General features: G+C 42.7%; 2 protein-coding genes across 2 annotated transcripts; both read right to left on the reverse strand.

Annotated features, from left to right (window-relative positions):
* Window positions 1–7,894: 7,894 nt before the first annotated feature.
* On the reverse strand, window positions 7,895–8,225 carry MELLADRAFT_86392 (uncharacterized protein; the record flags this gene model as incomplete). The annotated part of the gene is made up of 3 exons (XM_007410101.1): window positions 7,895–7,997; window positions 8,074–8,086; window positions 8,165–8,225. The coding sequence occupies 3 exons, from the start codon at window positions 8,223–8,225 to the stop codon at window positions 7,895–7,897; spliced, it is 177 nt and encodes a 58-aa protein (XP_007410163.1).
* Window positions 8,226–9,483: 1,258 nt separating this feature from the next.
* On the reverse strand, window positions 9,484–12,077 carry MELLADRAFT_86393 (uncharacterized protein; the record flags this gene model as incomplete). Its single annotated transcript, XM_007410100.1, has 7 exons — window positions 9,484–9,882; window positions 9,964–10,314; window positions 10,377–10,477; window positions 10,548–10,759; window positions 10,833–11,544; window positions 11,649–11,822; window positions 11,912–12,077. The coding sequence occupies 7 exons, from the start codon at window positions 12,075–12,077 to the stop codon at window positions 9,484–9,486; spliced, it is 2,115 nt and encodes a 704-aa protein (XP_007410162.1).
* Between the last annotated feature and the right edge of the window lie 159 nt (window positions 12,078–12,236).

A 12,236-nucleotide genomic window follows, 5' to 3' on the forward strand; every position in this document is an offset into this window, starting at 1 on the left:
TCCCTTCTCTCCTTCATTTCTTAGTTCGTTCATAAGAATTACCAGATCAGAAATCAGTACCGGTGGGCGTTTCTTGTCTCTTTCTTCGAATTCCGCTTCTATTTTTCTTGATGCTTTCAACAGTCCAGCTACCGCCGAGTCTACATCTTCTGGGTACCTTTGGTTATGAAACATATGCCAGGCTTTCACACCCGCTATGTATGCCTTGATCGTTGAGGAGCTGACTGACTCATCATCTATCGCTCTTTCCTCCTGTTTCTTTGATGCCCAGACAATAAATAATTTTAAGGTTTCGGGAGCAATTGGTAAGAGTTCTTCTTTGCTTATTCCTTTAACTATCGAGAACCTTATGAGCTTCACTATTGCTGAGTTGTAATGTTTTAGAGTACCATCCGCCCATGTACCTCGTAGGAAGTGTTGTTGCACCTCGTCTTCTTCCGACTTATCCACCCCTCTAGCATCCTGCCTGAAGGAATTAAACGACTTCGTTAGGCAGATCAGCTCCTTCGTTTGTTTGGCGGTTTCTGAGGAAAGATTTCCTTTCTTTCTTCCCATTTGACGGTGGGTGACCTTCTTTCGGTGATTTCTGGGTAAGTATGTGAGTCAGATCGGTCGGGACTGGAATTAAAACTTCATTGTACCAGAAAAGGTCTCCTAGATATCCCCTCGATAGGCTATCCGCTTTATTCTCTTTCAATGTAACACGTCTCTCTTTGATGTTACAGCCTAAAACCGTAAGTACCCTTTGTATCTGTTTCCACTCTTCATTTGTTTGTTTATCTCTGGATTTTCTCTTTTTTATTGTTGATTGTGTAGTCGTATTATCAGTGTCCACCCAGAAGGCTTTCCCTCTTACGATCATCACTTTCGCTAACACCAGTAGCCCGAGCCTGACAGCAACCGTTTCTTCCCAAGCGATTGTTCGCTTGTCCGAAACCAGATCTAAACTTTGCCAACCCTTTACGAATTCGAAGCATGCCCAGTTGGCACCTACTAACACTCCTATTCCAAAGGATGAGGAAGCGTCGCCTACCCACTCTACCTCCTGTGGTTTTGAGTTTGGAATCAAGGTGAGTGATTCGAAAGTGGATAGACATATCTTCCATTCCAGCAGATCGTTCCTTACGTCCTCCGGTGTTTTCCGTAGTGCTCGTTTCTCCTTCCAGCTCTTTAACCATCTGTAGAACGAGCGTAGGTAAGCTGTCATGTGTGGTACTATGTGTACCGTGTGTCCCAGCTTTCCTACCAGACTTTCGATTGTGTCGAAGCTCCATGTTTGGTCCACCACAAGTAAGTCTTCTACTATTTGTAGTATTTCCGCTAACTTCTCCGCTGGTAGTCTTACTGTGTGGTTTTTCCCATTCCAGATGAAACCCGTATAACGTTGTTCTTCAGCGAAATTGTGGTTTTTGGCCATGTTAGTCTTCACTCCTAACGTGTCGCTTAGGTTCATGATGTCTGCTAATGATGTTTTGTCTCCCGGTCTCCTCAATATGAGGTTGTCATCGACCCAGCAAAAGATTGCGCATAGTTCAAGAATCGTCTTTATTATTGACTTCCAGACTTCTGCCGGTCCTCCGAAGACGCCACAACTTGCCACGCCTCCAAATCCCACTGCCAGATCTATCCATACTCTGCCATAGAAATCTATTATGCATAGGAACCTTCGTTGACAAGGGTGTACTGGGAGTTGTCTATACGCTTTCGCCCAGTCAAAAATAGCTAGTTCCCACTCTCCCGGGTTATCACATAGGAATTTTGCTACTGTGCTAAACCCGTCCCAGTAAGTTTCGTAATTTTTCTTGTTCACGAAAGAATTGACCGATGGAATGTCCTTGTCATGTTTAGGGTGTGACAGATCGTTGATGAGCCTAATGGACCCATCACCGTTCACTGCGCTTCCCATCGGGTTTGACCAGAAAAACCCATAGCGATCGTTGTAGTATTTTAAGCTCAACGAGAGCTTTGCAACACCTAAGAAGGGATAATCTACTATGTGTAATATAGTAGAAGTTGCCTAAAGACTGCCTTCTTCAAAGAAACCAGCACAAGGGCACTTGCTGACCACTTTGTGATAACAGAGAAATAGATAAGGCGCCAGAGAAATAAAGCAATACTGTTGTTAAGTATTATTCCCAGATTTTAAGCGCAAAAAGTCACACACTATGTTTATTACTAGCAATACTGTTGTAAGTATTATTCCCAATTAGACTTGTAGTCTTTAACACACGTAAATAAATTTCTCCTTGCTTTGAAGGGGCGGATTTAAGTGATCTTAGTACAAATATAGTAAATAAATGATGATTAATAACACTACAACAAAGGTATAAGATACCGAAAAGGGCGCTATAATCCTAAAATCATCAAGGAGTACTTATATCCACATGTAACAATCTTTACAACAGTCAACAGCTTCAAAAACCAATCAAATCCGCCTAAATAACCCTAAAAACCATGTAATGACGCAATGTAATGATCTTGTTACTAATGTATGATGTAATTTTCACAGCCAAAATTGATCAATGGCGCAATGATGTAATGTACAGCACTTCTTAAGATGAATACAGGTGGTTTTTTTCCTTGTAAACTAGCTGAAACCCAATTTTTGAGATTACGAATTTTTTCAGATGTGCTCCAATTTTTGATTACTAAAGTACATCTTGTAGCCCACGTGTTACTGATCATTTCTGACACCTATAAGACCTACTTCTGATGAGTGACGAGTAAGATATTGAGTTGTGAAGATAAGGTTTTTGGTGTTACATGTGACTTGTGACTGTAAATTCGAGATTCACACCAATTTCTTATTTCCCTTATAACTTTTTACATACACCTCCGTTACTAATGATTTAAAGGTTGTACATTATGTAACCCACTCTTCTGCGTTGAATGAGCTATCTACCAACTTATTCTGACGTCATTTGACATATGTAATTAGCTGAAACCTCCATTTTCGACGATTTTCACCTATTTTCTTCACTTTTCACAGCTGCTACTCTCTTTCTCTTGCTCATGTAACATGACATCATCTTCTATAACCTTAAAAATCCCAGAAAATCCTCTTGGCAACCTTAATTTCTACTACTACCACCATTACATATGTAAACTACATGCCTAACCCTTGTTTACCAACTTCGAAAAAGTACCTTTCTGCTAATAACATCTGTTTTCCCTTATCAACCTTAAATATTAAAATTGTTCCTGTATAGTAAACTGTTGTTCTTTCATATTCTAACCTTATAAAACCCATAACTTAATTATAAATAAGCTAAAAACCATTTTCCAACTTTTACACCTATATTTTCGAATTTTTCTTATCTTTTCTTTTTCTGTCTTTTTGTAATAACTTTGTAAGTAAACTATGTTGATCTTAATAATAATTTTGAAATAAGATGACATAATAATGAGCTAATAAGTATACATAAGCCTCTAAGAGCTTCAATTGATCTGAAAACCTGAATTTCGAATTCTCTGCTATATTGAAGTTTGCTAATAAACTGGTAAAGTAAAGATGATTAATTTTTTTTTGCTTAATATCATAAATAGATCACCACATCGTGCACTTCTTCCTTCGTGTATGGCCCGGATAATCTACCCTCTCGTGCCTCCTTCGTCATTGTAGCCTCAATTTCTCTCCTGGCTAGTATTGCTGATGCGTGATTCGGGGGCGTGAACCACTTCATTCCTTGGATTTCATGTTGAGGTATACCTAAACAGAAGCCTTCTCTGAAACCCTGCTCAATATATGGTATGTCGTCTTGAAGACCCACTCTCTCCATCAATGTAGTCCATGTCCTGATGTCCATATGTGAATTAACAGCGGCCGGCCATACTGAGTCTACTGCTACTGTGAACGATTTCCTTTGGTTTAACGGTAAAGGGACTTTTACTTTCTCAGTTTCCGTGTCTTGGGAGGAATGGGTCGATTCAATTGACTCCTCATCGTCCTCTCTGCTTTCCACCTCAGTAGTCACCACTTCTGGATCTCTCTCGGGAATTATATCTCGGCTGGGTCTATTGTTTTCAGAATTTCAACCATTGTTTTAGAGAATCATATTTTAAATTCCAAGGATGCATTTATTTTCTAATCGCGTACCAGTTACAAACAAGGATATCAAAAACCAAGGAATCCCCACAATCATAGTACACGAGACAACAAGTAGAGTGATAGGCAAGGAAAAATTTGGAATTGGAAATTTACGTTGTCCCAATTTGTGTTCGGACCCGCATCAGAAATTTTTGAAGAAACTCTGTCAGTAAAGCTATCTCTTCCTGGCATATGACTTATGGCTTCTACTCACTTTTGTGCGTGGTAGTTGACTCTGCCGTTACCTCCTTGCGACTTCGGGTTTTCCCCTTGCGTCGTGTTTCCATTTTGGGGATTTTGATCCACCGACTGGCTGGTACTCGCTATCGGAAGTGATTGTGGTTGACCAACCCGATCATTTTGATTTCCGAAGTACTGCGTGGTAAACATGGACGTAAGTAACCATTTTCCCCTCTTTTTAATGATTAAAGGGTCTTTCTGCGGTTAGGAAAACCACCGGCATTTACTTACCGTTGTCTTGTGCGGGTAGCTGTTTCCTCCCGGTCTTGGTCTTCCTCGAGACCTGTTGTTGTAGTGTTTCTTCGCGTTACTCTTTTGGTGTAACGGCTTTTTAGGAATCAACGCCGAACGATCTTTGTCATGTTGTGACAGATCCGACTCATCTTCATTTCTTCCCGTAAAGAAATCGACACCATACTTCATGTGGCCTGGGGCGTATGGATTGGTTTCGTAGAATTTCAATTCACCAGCTGCCTCGGTGTCCCATCTCGCTTCTTCTTCTACCCTTTTCTTTCTACCTTTTGGTAATGACATTTTCTTCTTCTTTTCTTTCTTGCCTTTACTATTTGTTCTGCCTCTAAAAATTTCCATTCTAATGGCGAGGTGATAGCGAAGGGCTACTAACCAGCACTTGTTTCGTTCTTTCATGTGCTTCTTTATATAGGTGCTTCTTTATATAGGTGGCGTATTTCTTTAGGCCATAGATCTCTCTTGCATACCTGGACAAAATCTCCGTGCGTGAATTGGCGTTCGCGATCTAATTCGGTGAGTTTGTGATTCCCGTGGGAATGCTTCTTCTTCTTTGACCCTGCTGATCTGAAGCTTTCTATGTACGATCTCCTGAAGACTGACAATGGGATATATGAATTCATTTGTCGGAAGCTTTTTGCCCACTTCTTTGGAAGGTCGGGTAGGTGATTTGCTCTATTGTACCGGTCATCATCGCTTGAGGATGAACTAGAGGAGTCTGAAGACGACGACGATTCGGAAGAGTCCGAGGAAGAGTCTGACGAGGATTCTGAGTCGTCTGAAGAAGATGACAAGTCGGAGGAAGATGAAGATGATGATTCTGAGTCTGAATCTGACTCTGAATCTGAATCCGAGCTTGAGCTCGAGGATGAGGAATCTGAGCTCTCAGATTTTTTCTTCTTCTTTCCTTTCCGTTTCGACTTTTTCTCTTTTCTCTTCCTCTTGGCTTTTTCTTTTGACGATTCTTTCTTTTTCCCCTTCGCGGGTTTCCCGTCTTCTTTTGCCACACTTTCGTTAGCTGTGTCCTCCTTCCACTCATCGAGTTTGAATTTCTTTATATACTTCGCTAAGGTAGGGGTTCCATTATCAGATTCATCATGGCTGTAGGAGTTATGACTCAGGTGTGGAAAACCTTCCTCTCACCTTTCAATTTTTTCACTACTTTCCTCTTCCCTTTCCCTTCTTTCAGAGTTATTTTCTCACGTAGCTTTCTTTTCTCTTCCTCCAGCTTTTCCGCCTTCCTCTCTGCCTTCTTCTCCTTCTTCGAGAGTTTCTTTGGAGGGTCTGTTGACGATGAAGTCGATACGTTAGGTATCGCCCCGGGGGTTGCCACTGGCGGTGCTGGAGCCGCTTGGTTTGATGGATTTGTAGCTGGGATCGCAACTCCCGTATGCGATTGCGGGTTAATTGTTGTCCCTTGTGGCGGCTGTTCTGCGCTAGTGTTTGGATTCGCTATCGGCGTTATCACTGCCGGTCGCGATGTGGCTCCATCTCCGCCCGTAACTGTGAACGTGCATTTCCCCATCAGGGTTCAGAGAGAGGTATGTCAGTTTCTGAATTCAGACTTCTATCATTCTCCTCCCCCGTTTATTTTTATATATATATATATATATATTTTTTTTCCCTTCTTTCTCCTAGCCGAGGCTTGGTATGGCTACCCTGTTTTGGATCTTCGCCGAGATCTACGAGGATTCCCCGGATCTGCGCTCTGATACAAATGCTAACATTTGGAGCTCTATTTTTCCAGAACCGCTGAGGGTCTCTCGACGCCCATGGATCACAACTATGTGTTGACCAGGGCTTGGCGATATATCACCCTTTGAGGATAGTGCCTATGCCACTATTTCTACTCCTATCGGAGGAATTTTGGAACTATGTGGTTCATATAGAGAAGGAAATTTCTTGGGAAAGGGTATGTGAAAATTTTCCTTACAGTTATCTCTTTCTATGAGATCACTCCTTGGTCTCCTGTCCTCCACGTTTCCCTGAACTTCTTTGTTCTTTGGATCATTTGAAGTTTGAGGATCGGCCGATGGTTCACCCGAGTTTATGTTTGCAGACGTCATTTTCTTGAACCTAATACCTGCTAACGTATGTTCTTTCATATTAGGCGGGCTTGTGCTCTTTGAATTAGAGGTGTACGATTGATCTGAATGTTGACTTGAGATATCTATGCCGTCAATTTTGCTCATCAACGATCTGTCTAGGACTGGTGCCGCCGGTGTTTCCGATGTGCTGGCTATTCTTGATGCTGCCCTCTTGTTCCTCTCTGCCGCTTGTTCTAAAACTTTCTTTCTTGCTATTTCTTGTCTTTCTAAATATTGGCTTTTCGCCAATTTTGTTCTTCTGTCCTTGTTTTCTGAGAGAAATGATTTATTGCCTTTCTCGACTCTAAATCCCATCCAGTATGAGAGTTCAATCAAAAAAAATTTAAGAGCTTAGAAGCCCTTCACGAGTCTTAAGAATAGAGAAAGTTAAGTTTGCAGTGACGGAGAGTTGTGGGGTGAGAGAGTGCAAGGTTGCCCATACAGGGGAAAAGAATTTTCGCCTAGGCACCACACTCCTCTGTCACACGCTCGTGTTGGTGACCTTTCACCAGCCCCGAAACTGTGACTCCACACCGTCTTAGAGCATCCACAGTGGTGGGCTCCAAATTGGGGCTCCAAATCGAGCGAATTCAAATTTGGTGGGGCCCCAAATCAATCCGGATGCAGTCGTTCGGACTTCAAAAGTGTAGATTCTATGTGTTTACACACACTTTGAGATTGGTACGCGTGGGCTTACATGTGTGAGGTATGGGATTGAACAAGTGCGGGAATTTGGAGCCCGGCTTTTTGTTGCCAAATATGTAGCCCAAAGCTCGAAATTTGAAGCCGGCTACAAAAAAATTTGGCGATGGGGACTGCCATTGCACCAAAAAATCGGGGCTCAGTCACCAAATTTGGCGATAGCCCCGATTTGGAGCCCACCACTGTGGATGCTCTTAGCAACTTACCCGCTTCAGCCTGAAATGGACTGAAGAGTACCGTCTCAGGCTTTGGGAACACTTTCAATCAAACCAAGGAGACAGCTTCAACAAATTTGTTAGAAATTTTTTTACTGCATTTCAATGCTTTAAAGGATACAACGATGGTGTGTTGGTATTGGATTTGAGAGGTGTAAAAATAGTGACAATGATATCATGAAGGCAAAGCAGTGTTCTCGGCCAAGACAAGATGAAGTGTGACTAGACACTACATAGTTGAATCATCAAATAGAAAACCAATGATGGAAGGTTGAGAGTCACTGATGAAGGTAACCTGTGTCATCTATTCATCCTCAAGATCTTTCACCTCGGAGGTGATGAGTGAGTTGAATGTCTTTGGGTTGAATGGTTACACGTTTGGCGTGAATTGCGGCCAACTTGGTCTCCTCAAAAAGCCTAGAGTTGGAAAATCGTAACGATATCAGCATATCAGCATAAACAATGGACCGATGATAGAGAAAAGCAAACGAACGAGACAAGATAAGCTTCGGCCGACTCTTGAAGAGCACCAACAGCAGGAGATTGGAATCAAAGATTGGTCTTAAAGTCTTGAGCGATCTCACAAAGACGTTTTACCACCGGTAGATTTACGTGTAGTTTTCTAAAGAAGAGGAAGAGTAACATAGAAGATGGGTATGAGCAGTAGAGTAAGATGAGGAGAGGAGAGGGAAAAAACAAGCAAGCGATGGGTACTGGAGGTACTGGTGCTGAGGTACAGAAAATGAAGAGTGGTGATGATGAGTTTTGATCAAAGGGTGGTTGGAACTTTGGGAGATGGTGAACGCAAAGTGGACTTGTGAATTTTCAAACTCCCTCCGATTTCTTCCTTTTTTCTTTCTTTCTAGAAGCTTCCTTCATTGAGTGGTCAGCGCACAGACCTTATGAACATCAAGGCTGAGAAGGGGATCAGTTGGCGATGTGTTGTTCACGGACAACTTGATGCTCACCTGAGGGAACCTGCCAGGTATCATAATCTCAGGTCATGTGAGGACATCCAGGCTTCACTCTGATGACAGCCTCAATAGGAATCTTCAGGTCAGGCTGAGAGCATGGGGGCTGATCCAGCGTCCAAGATCAGAGAACCTTCACACTATCCTGAGAGTGCGCAAAAGACGTCGGCACTCAAGGACGCCCAAAAGACACCCTGATTGGGGACGCGGAGTTGAGCATCGGGTCTCGGACGGCTCGGACATCGTTCTGCGCAAAAGTGTCTTTGTGGTGTAGTCCCTTGTCGTATCATCTCCGTGCCTCATTCCATCTTGTTCAAAATGATGCAACCATGACCATATCTGGAGAAACAGGATGAGCCTATCAGATTTATGGTCTAGTTTCCTTCCTGTGGACTCTACCATGAAAATGTATATCAAATTATTGTTGGTGATTACAACAACAAAAAAAATTCATCAGTCTTATCAAAGGAAAGAAACAAGAACTTTGAAATGTGGTCCGCTGAGGATAATCTTGAATAGCCTTCAACAAGAGAACCTCAAATATATCTCACTTTGTCATTTGAGTGTTTTTAGCAGCTTGGGAAATCCTGTTTACTAAAGGACCAATCAAGAGAGTCTTGCTATCCACAGTACCTGAAACATCTTGTGAAAATGATGTGCGTTACATGTTCAATGCGCCAAACAAATTACAAACGGTGCAACCCTGTTTGGCAATGATGCATTACTGAGCTGACAGGCTCTAGAGGAAGCAGAACTGTTTGCAATACGTAGGGGGATGATATTTCAACACTAACGTACAATGCGTTCGTCCGATCCACAATGGGATGTCTACCTCTGCTTCTGAAGATGAGGCAATGAAATACTGGCTACAACCAGAAGGCTGACGCGACACTAACATTTGTCATTAAAACTTTGGGATTGTCATAGCATTATCATGTTGCAACTGTCTCAATCTGCATATGAACTTCACTCTGATCTTTTTGCCTCTGTCGCTCCTTTCTACCCATACGCTTCTTGGGGGGCCCTTGAGCTCCATCAGCATGCTGAGCTGCCCCTCGCTTGCCATATTTGTTAAGCGCAGAGGAATCTGCAGGACCAGTTTGGTTGGCTTCGCCCCAACTTCTGTCCTTCAGCCTTCCACGAAGCTCCTTCAACTTCTTTTTCCTCGTCGCGCTTTTCTTATCAGGCTCTGTACGATAGGGAGCTAGCTTACCCAAACCGATGATGTCATTCAGTTCGGCGTCTGTTGCCATCAGAATCTCGGCCGGGGTAATATTGAGTGGGTCAGGTTCAACTTCGGTGTACTTGAACCGAGTACGAAGATCGCCAATCTATTCACACCACATAAGTGATTGTTAATGTCGCATATCTTCGTCGATTGTGTCATATCCAATTCCATCGTTGAGACTCACGAGATCTTCATAATCCAGCTTATGGTATTCATCCAAGGCATCGAGTATTCGTTTCTTTCGTTTGTCCGATGGTAAAGCTTCGAGGTCAATGAGTTCCCGCTCAAGTTCTCCATTAGGCTCTTCTGCTTCTACTTCTTCTCCCAGAGTCTCACCGATGAACTTTTGCTTCTTGGATTGTTTTTTCTCGCGCTTCTTTTGCCGTTTAGAACCTTTGGGAGCTGGCGCCAACGGGTCATATGCATCTCCTCCTGGCTCAAAGTCTATTTGAGTATCATCGGCTTCGTACTCTTGGGGTGGGATTATGTCGTCGATATCAATGTCATCATCCCAGACAGGCTTCCCATCGGGGTCCTGGAAGACATTTCGGATGAGCGGCTGATCAAAATGGATCTGAAATTCAAAGATAGATGTACCTCTTGACCGTAAAATTGATTGTTGAACGCATTGCCCATTCGCCGATCGTGGCTGTCAGGATCAAAGTCACTTTCCAAGTCGAAATCGTCCATATTAAATTCTAGATTGAAGTGACAATGAATTAGTATCACTAGGGTTGGGAGTGGTAGGATTAACGTTAGCTGGCTTACCTTCTGCTCCAGCGTTTTTCTTGATAACATCAAGTTTAGCCATTAAAGCAGTTCGCTTCAGTTCTTTGAGTCGATTCAGTTCGTCCATTTTCTGCTGCTTTTCTTCTCTCTTCCTGGCTTTTGCCGCTGCTCTTGCAGTCTTTCGGGCATCGTCTGTCCGACGAACGGAATGATCCATCTCTCGAGCATGGGTTACGATAGTCTGTGCTGAACTGCGGGACAATGAAATGAGAGAAAAACATCAGGCCTCAAATTTCATAGTTAGCGCAAGGAAAGATAACACACTCTTCAAACCTAAAGTTATATTTGGCTTCGAACTCTTCCGCTTTCTCTACAAACTCTTCATCCTCATCGTCATCCTGAGTTTCATCAATCAATGTCCGTCCCGGGGCTTGTGATTTAGCCGCATGTGATGGATTAGTGGAATCTGATTGATGGCGTCGTCCTTCTGATTTCACTATCTCGGCATATTTTGGTATCTTTTTGGCCTCCTTATCAATCCATCCTCGACCCAAGACGTAATTCTTCAAAAAAGTTTCATCATCCTCCCCTAGATTATCTTCATTTGTCTTGACCACATTGGATGGTTCGGCTAGTGATTCGAAAGCCACACGAATATCTTCACGTCCCACTCGCTCCAAAAGAAAATTTTGATAATCTTCCTCGTCCTTTTCAGCTTCATCTAATGTTTTCTCTCTCGGAATCAGCAAATCTTCAACTTCATCTGAACTTCCGCCTTCACTTGCTTCGCCTTCTTTGGTAGCATTGTAGAATATCCGCTTAGTCTCTTCTCGAAGTATTTCAGCCTCTTCAGCCGGTGTTGGATCGAATTGTTTCTTCTCTTCAGATCCATCATTCAATTTGACATCCTTTCCGGAGAGTAAAGCCTGCCTTTGATAGTCACGTAGGAGTAGGGGTTTCTGACGATGAGCGGATTCGTTGTCATTTTTCGTTTTGGTTCGGTTAGCTCGTGCAGCAGAATGCTGAGATTCTTCCTCTGGTCAAACAGCATACAATTTACAAATTTCAGATTAGACTTCCCATTCCTGAAAAGGCTCTGGACCCATTTTTTGGAAGTAAACAAAGAGAAAGAGTATTAACCTTGAAAGACTGGTTGACCTCCTTCGTAAAGTGTCGGATCAGATCTTTTGATCCTTGCAAGCGTTTTGAGAATTGCAGCATCCACTTCAGGAGTGATGAATTCGGCATCTGAATCCTCAGAAGATAAATCTTCATCTTCTGATTCCTCGTAATCTGGTCCGTATTTATCTTTCACTGTGAAGCAATAAAGCAAAATGATCAATTGAGATGAAAATCGGGCAAGATCTTTGGTTTTGCACTTCAGTTTTGCCAGATTGGCGCACACTTTGTTAGTTCTTCGCCTCGTTTGCGTGTTTCATACTTTTGGGCATATTGTTCGTTGAAGTTGAATCCATTTTCGGTTTGTTGCTCGGCTCTGCCTTTGCCTTTACCTTTGATGACTCGCTCACTAGATTCGGCAACAGTATCGAAGAGGTCGATGGGTGCCATTTTGTTCCAAATGATGAATCGCGATGTGTCAAGAAACAAGTCGACGAACGGTTTGGAACTTCCAAGAGGTCAAATTTTACTTTCTTTTTCTGCAACTCAAATTTTGAAGGTTGTGTAACCAGATATGCTTATACAGTACACCGGATATGTTTATAACGC

Source organism: Melampsora larici-populina (genome assembly GCF_000204055.1).
Source record: "Melampsora larici-populina 98AG31 unplaced genomic scaffold MELLAscaffold_18, whole genome shotgun sequence".
Taxonomy (NCBI): Eukaryota; Fungi; Basidiomycota; class Pucciniomycetes; order Pucciniales; family Melampsoraceae; genus Melampsora; species Melampsora laricis-populina.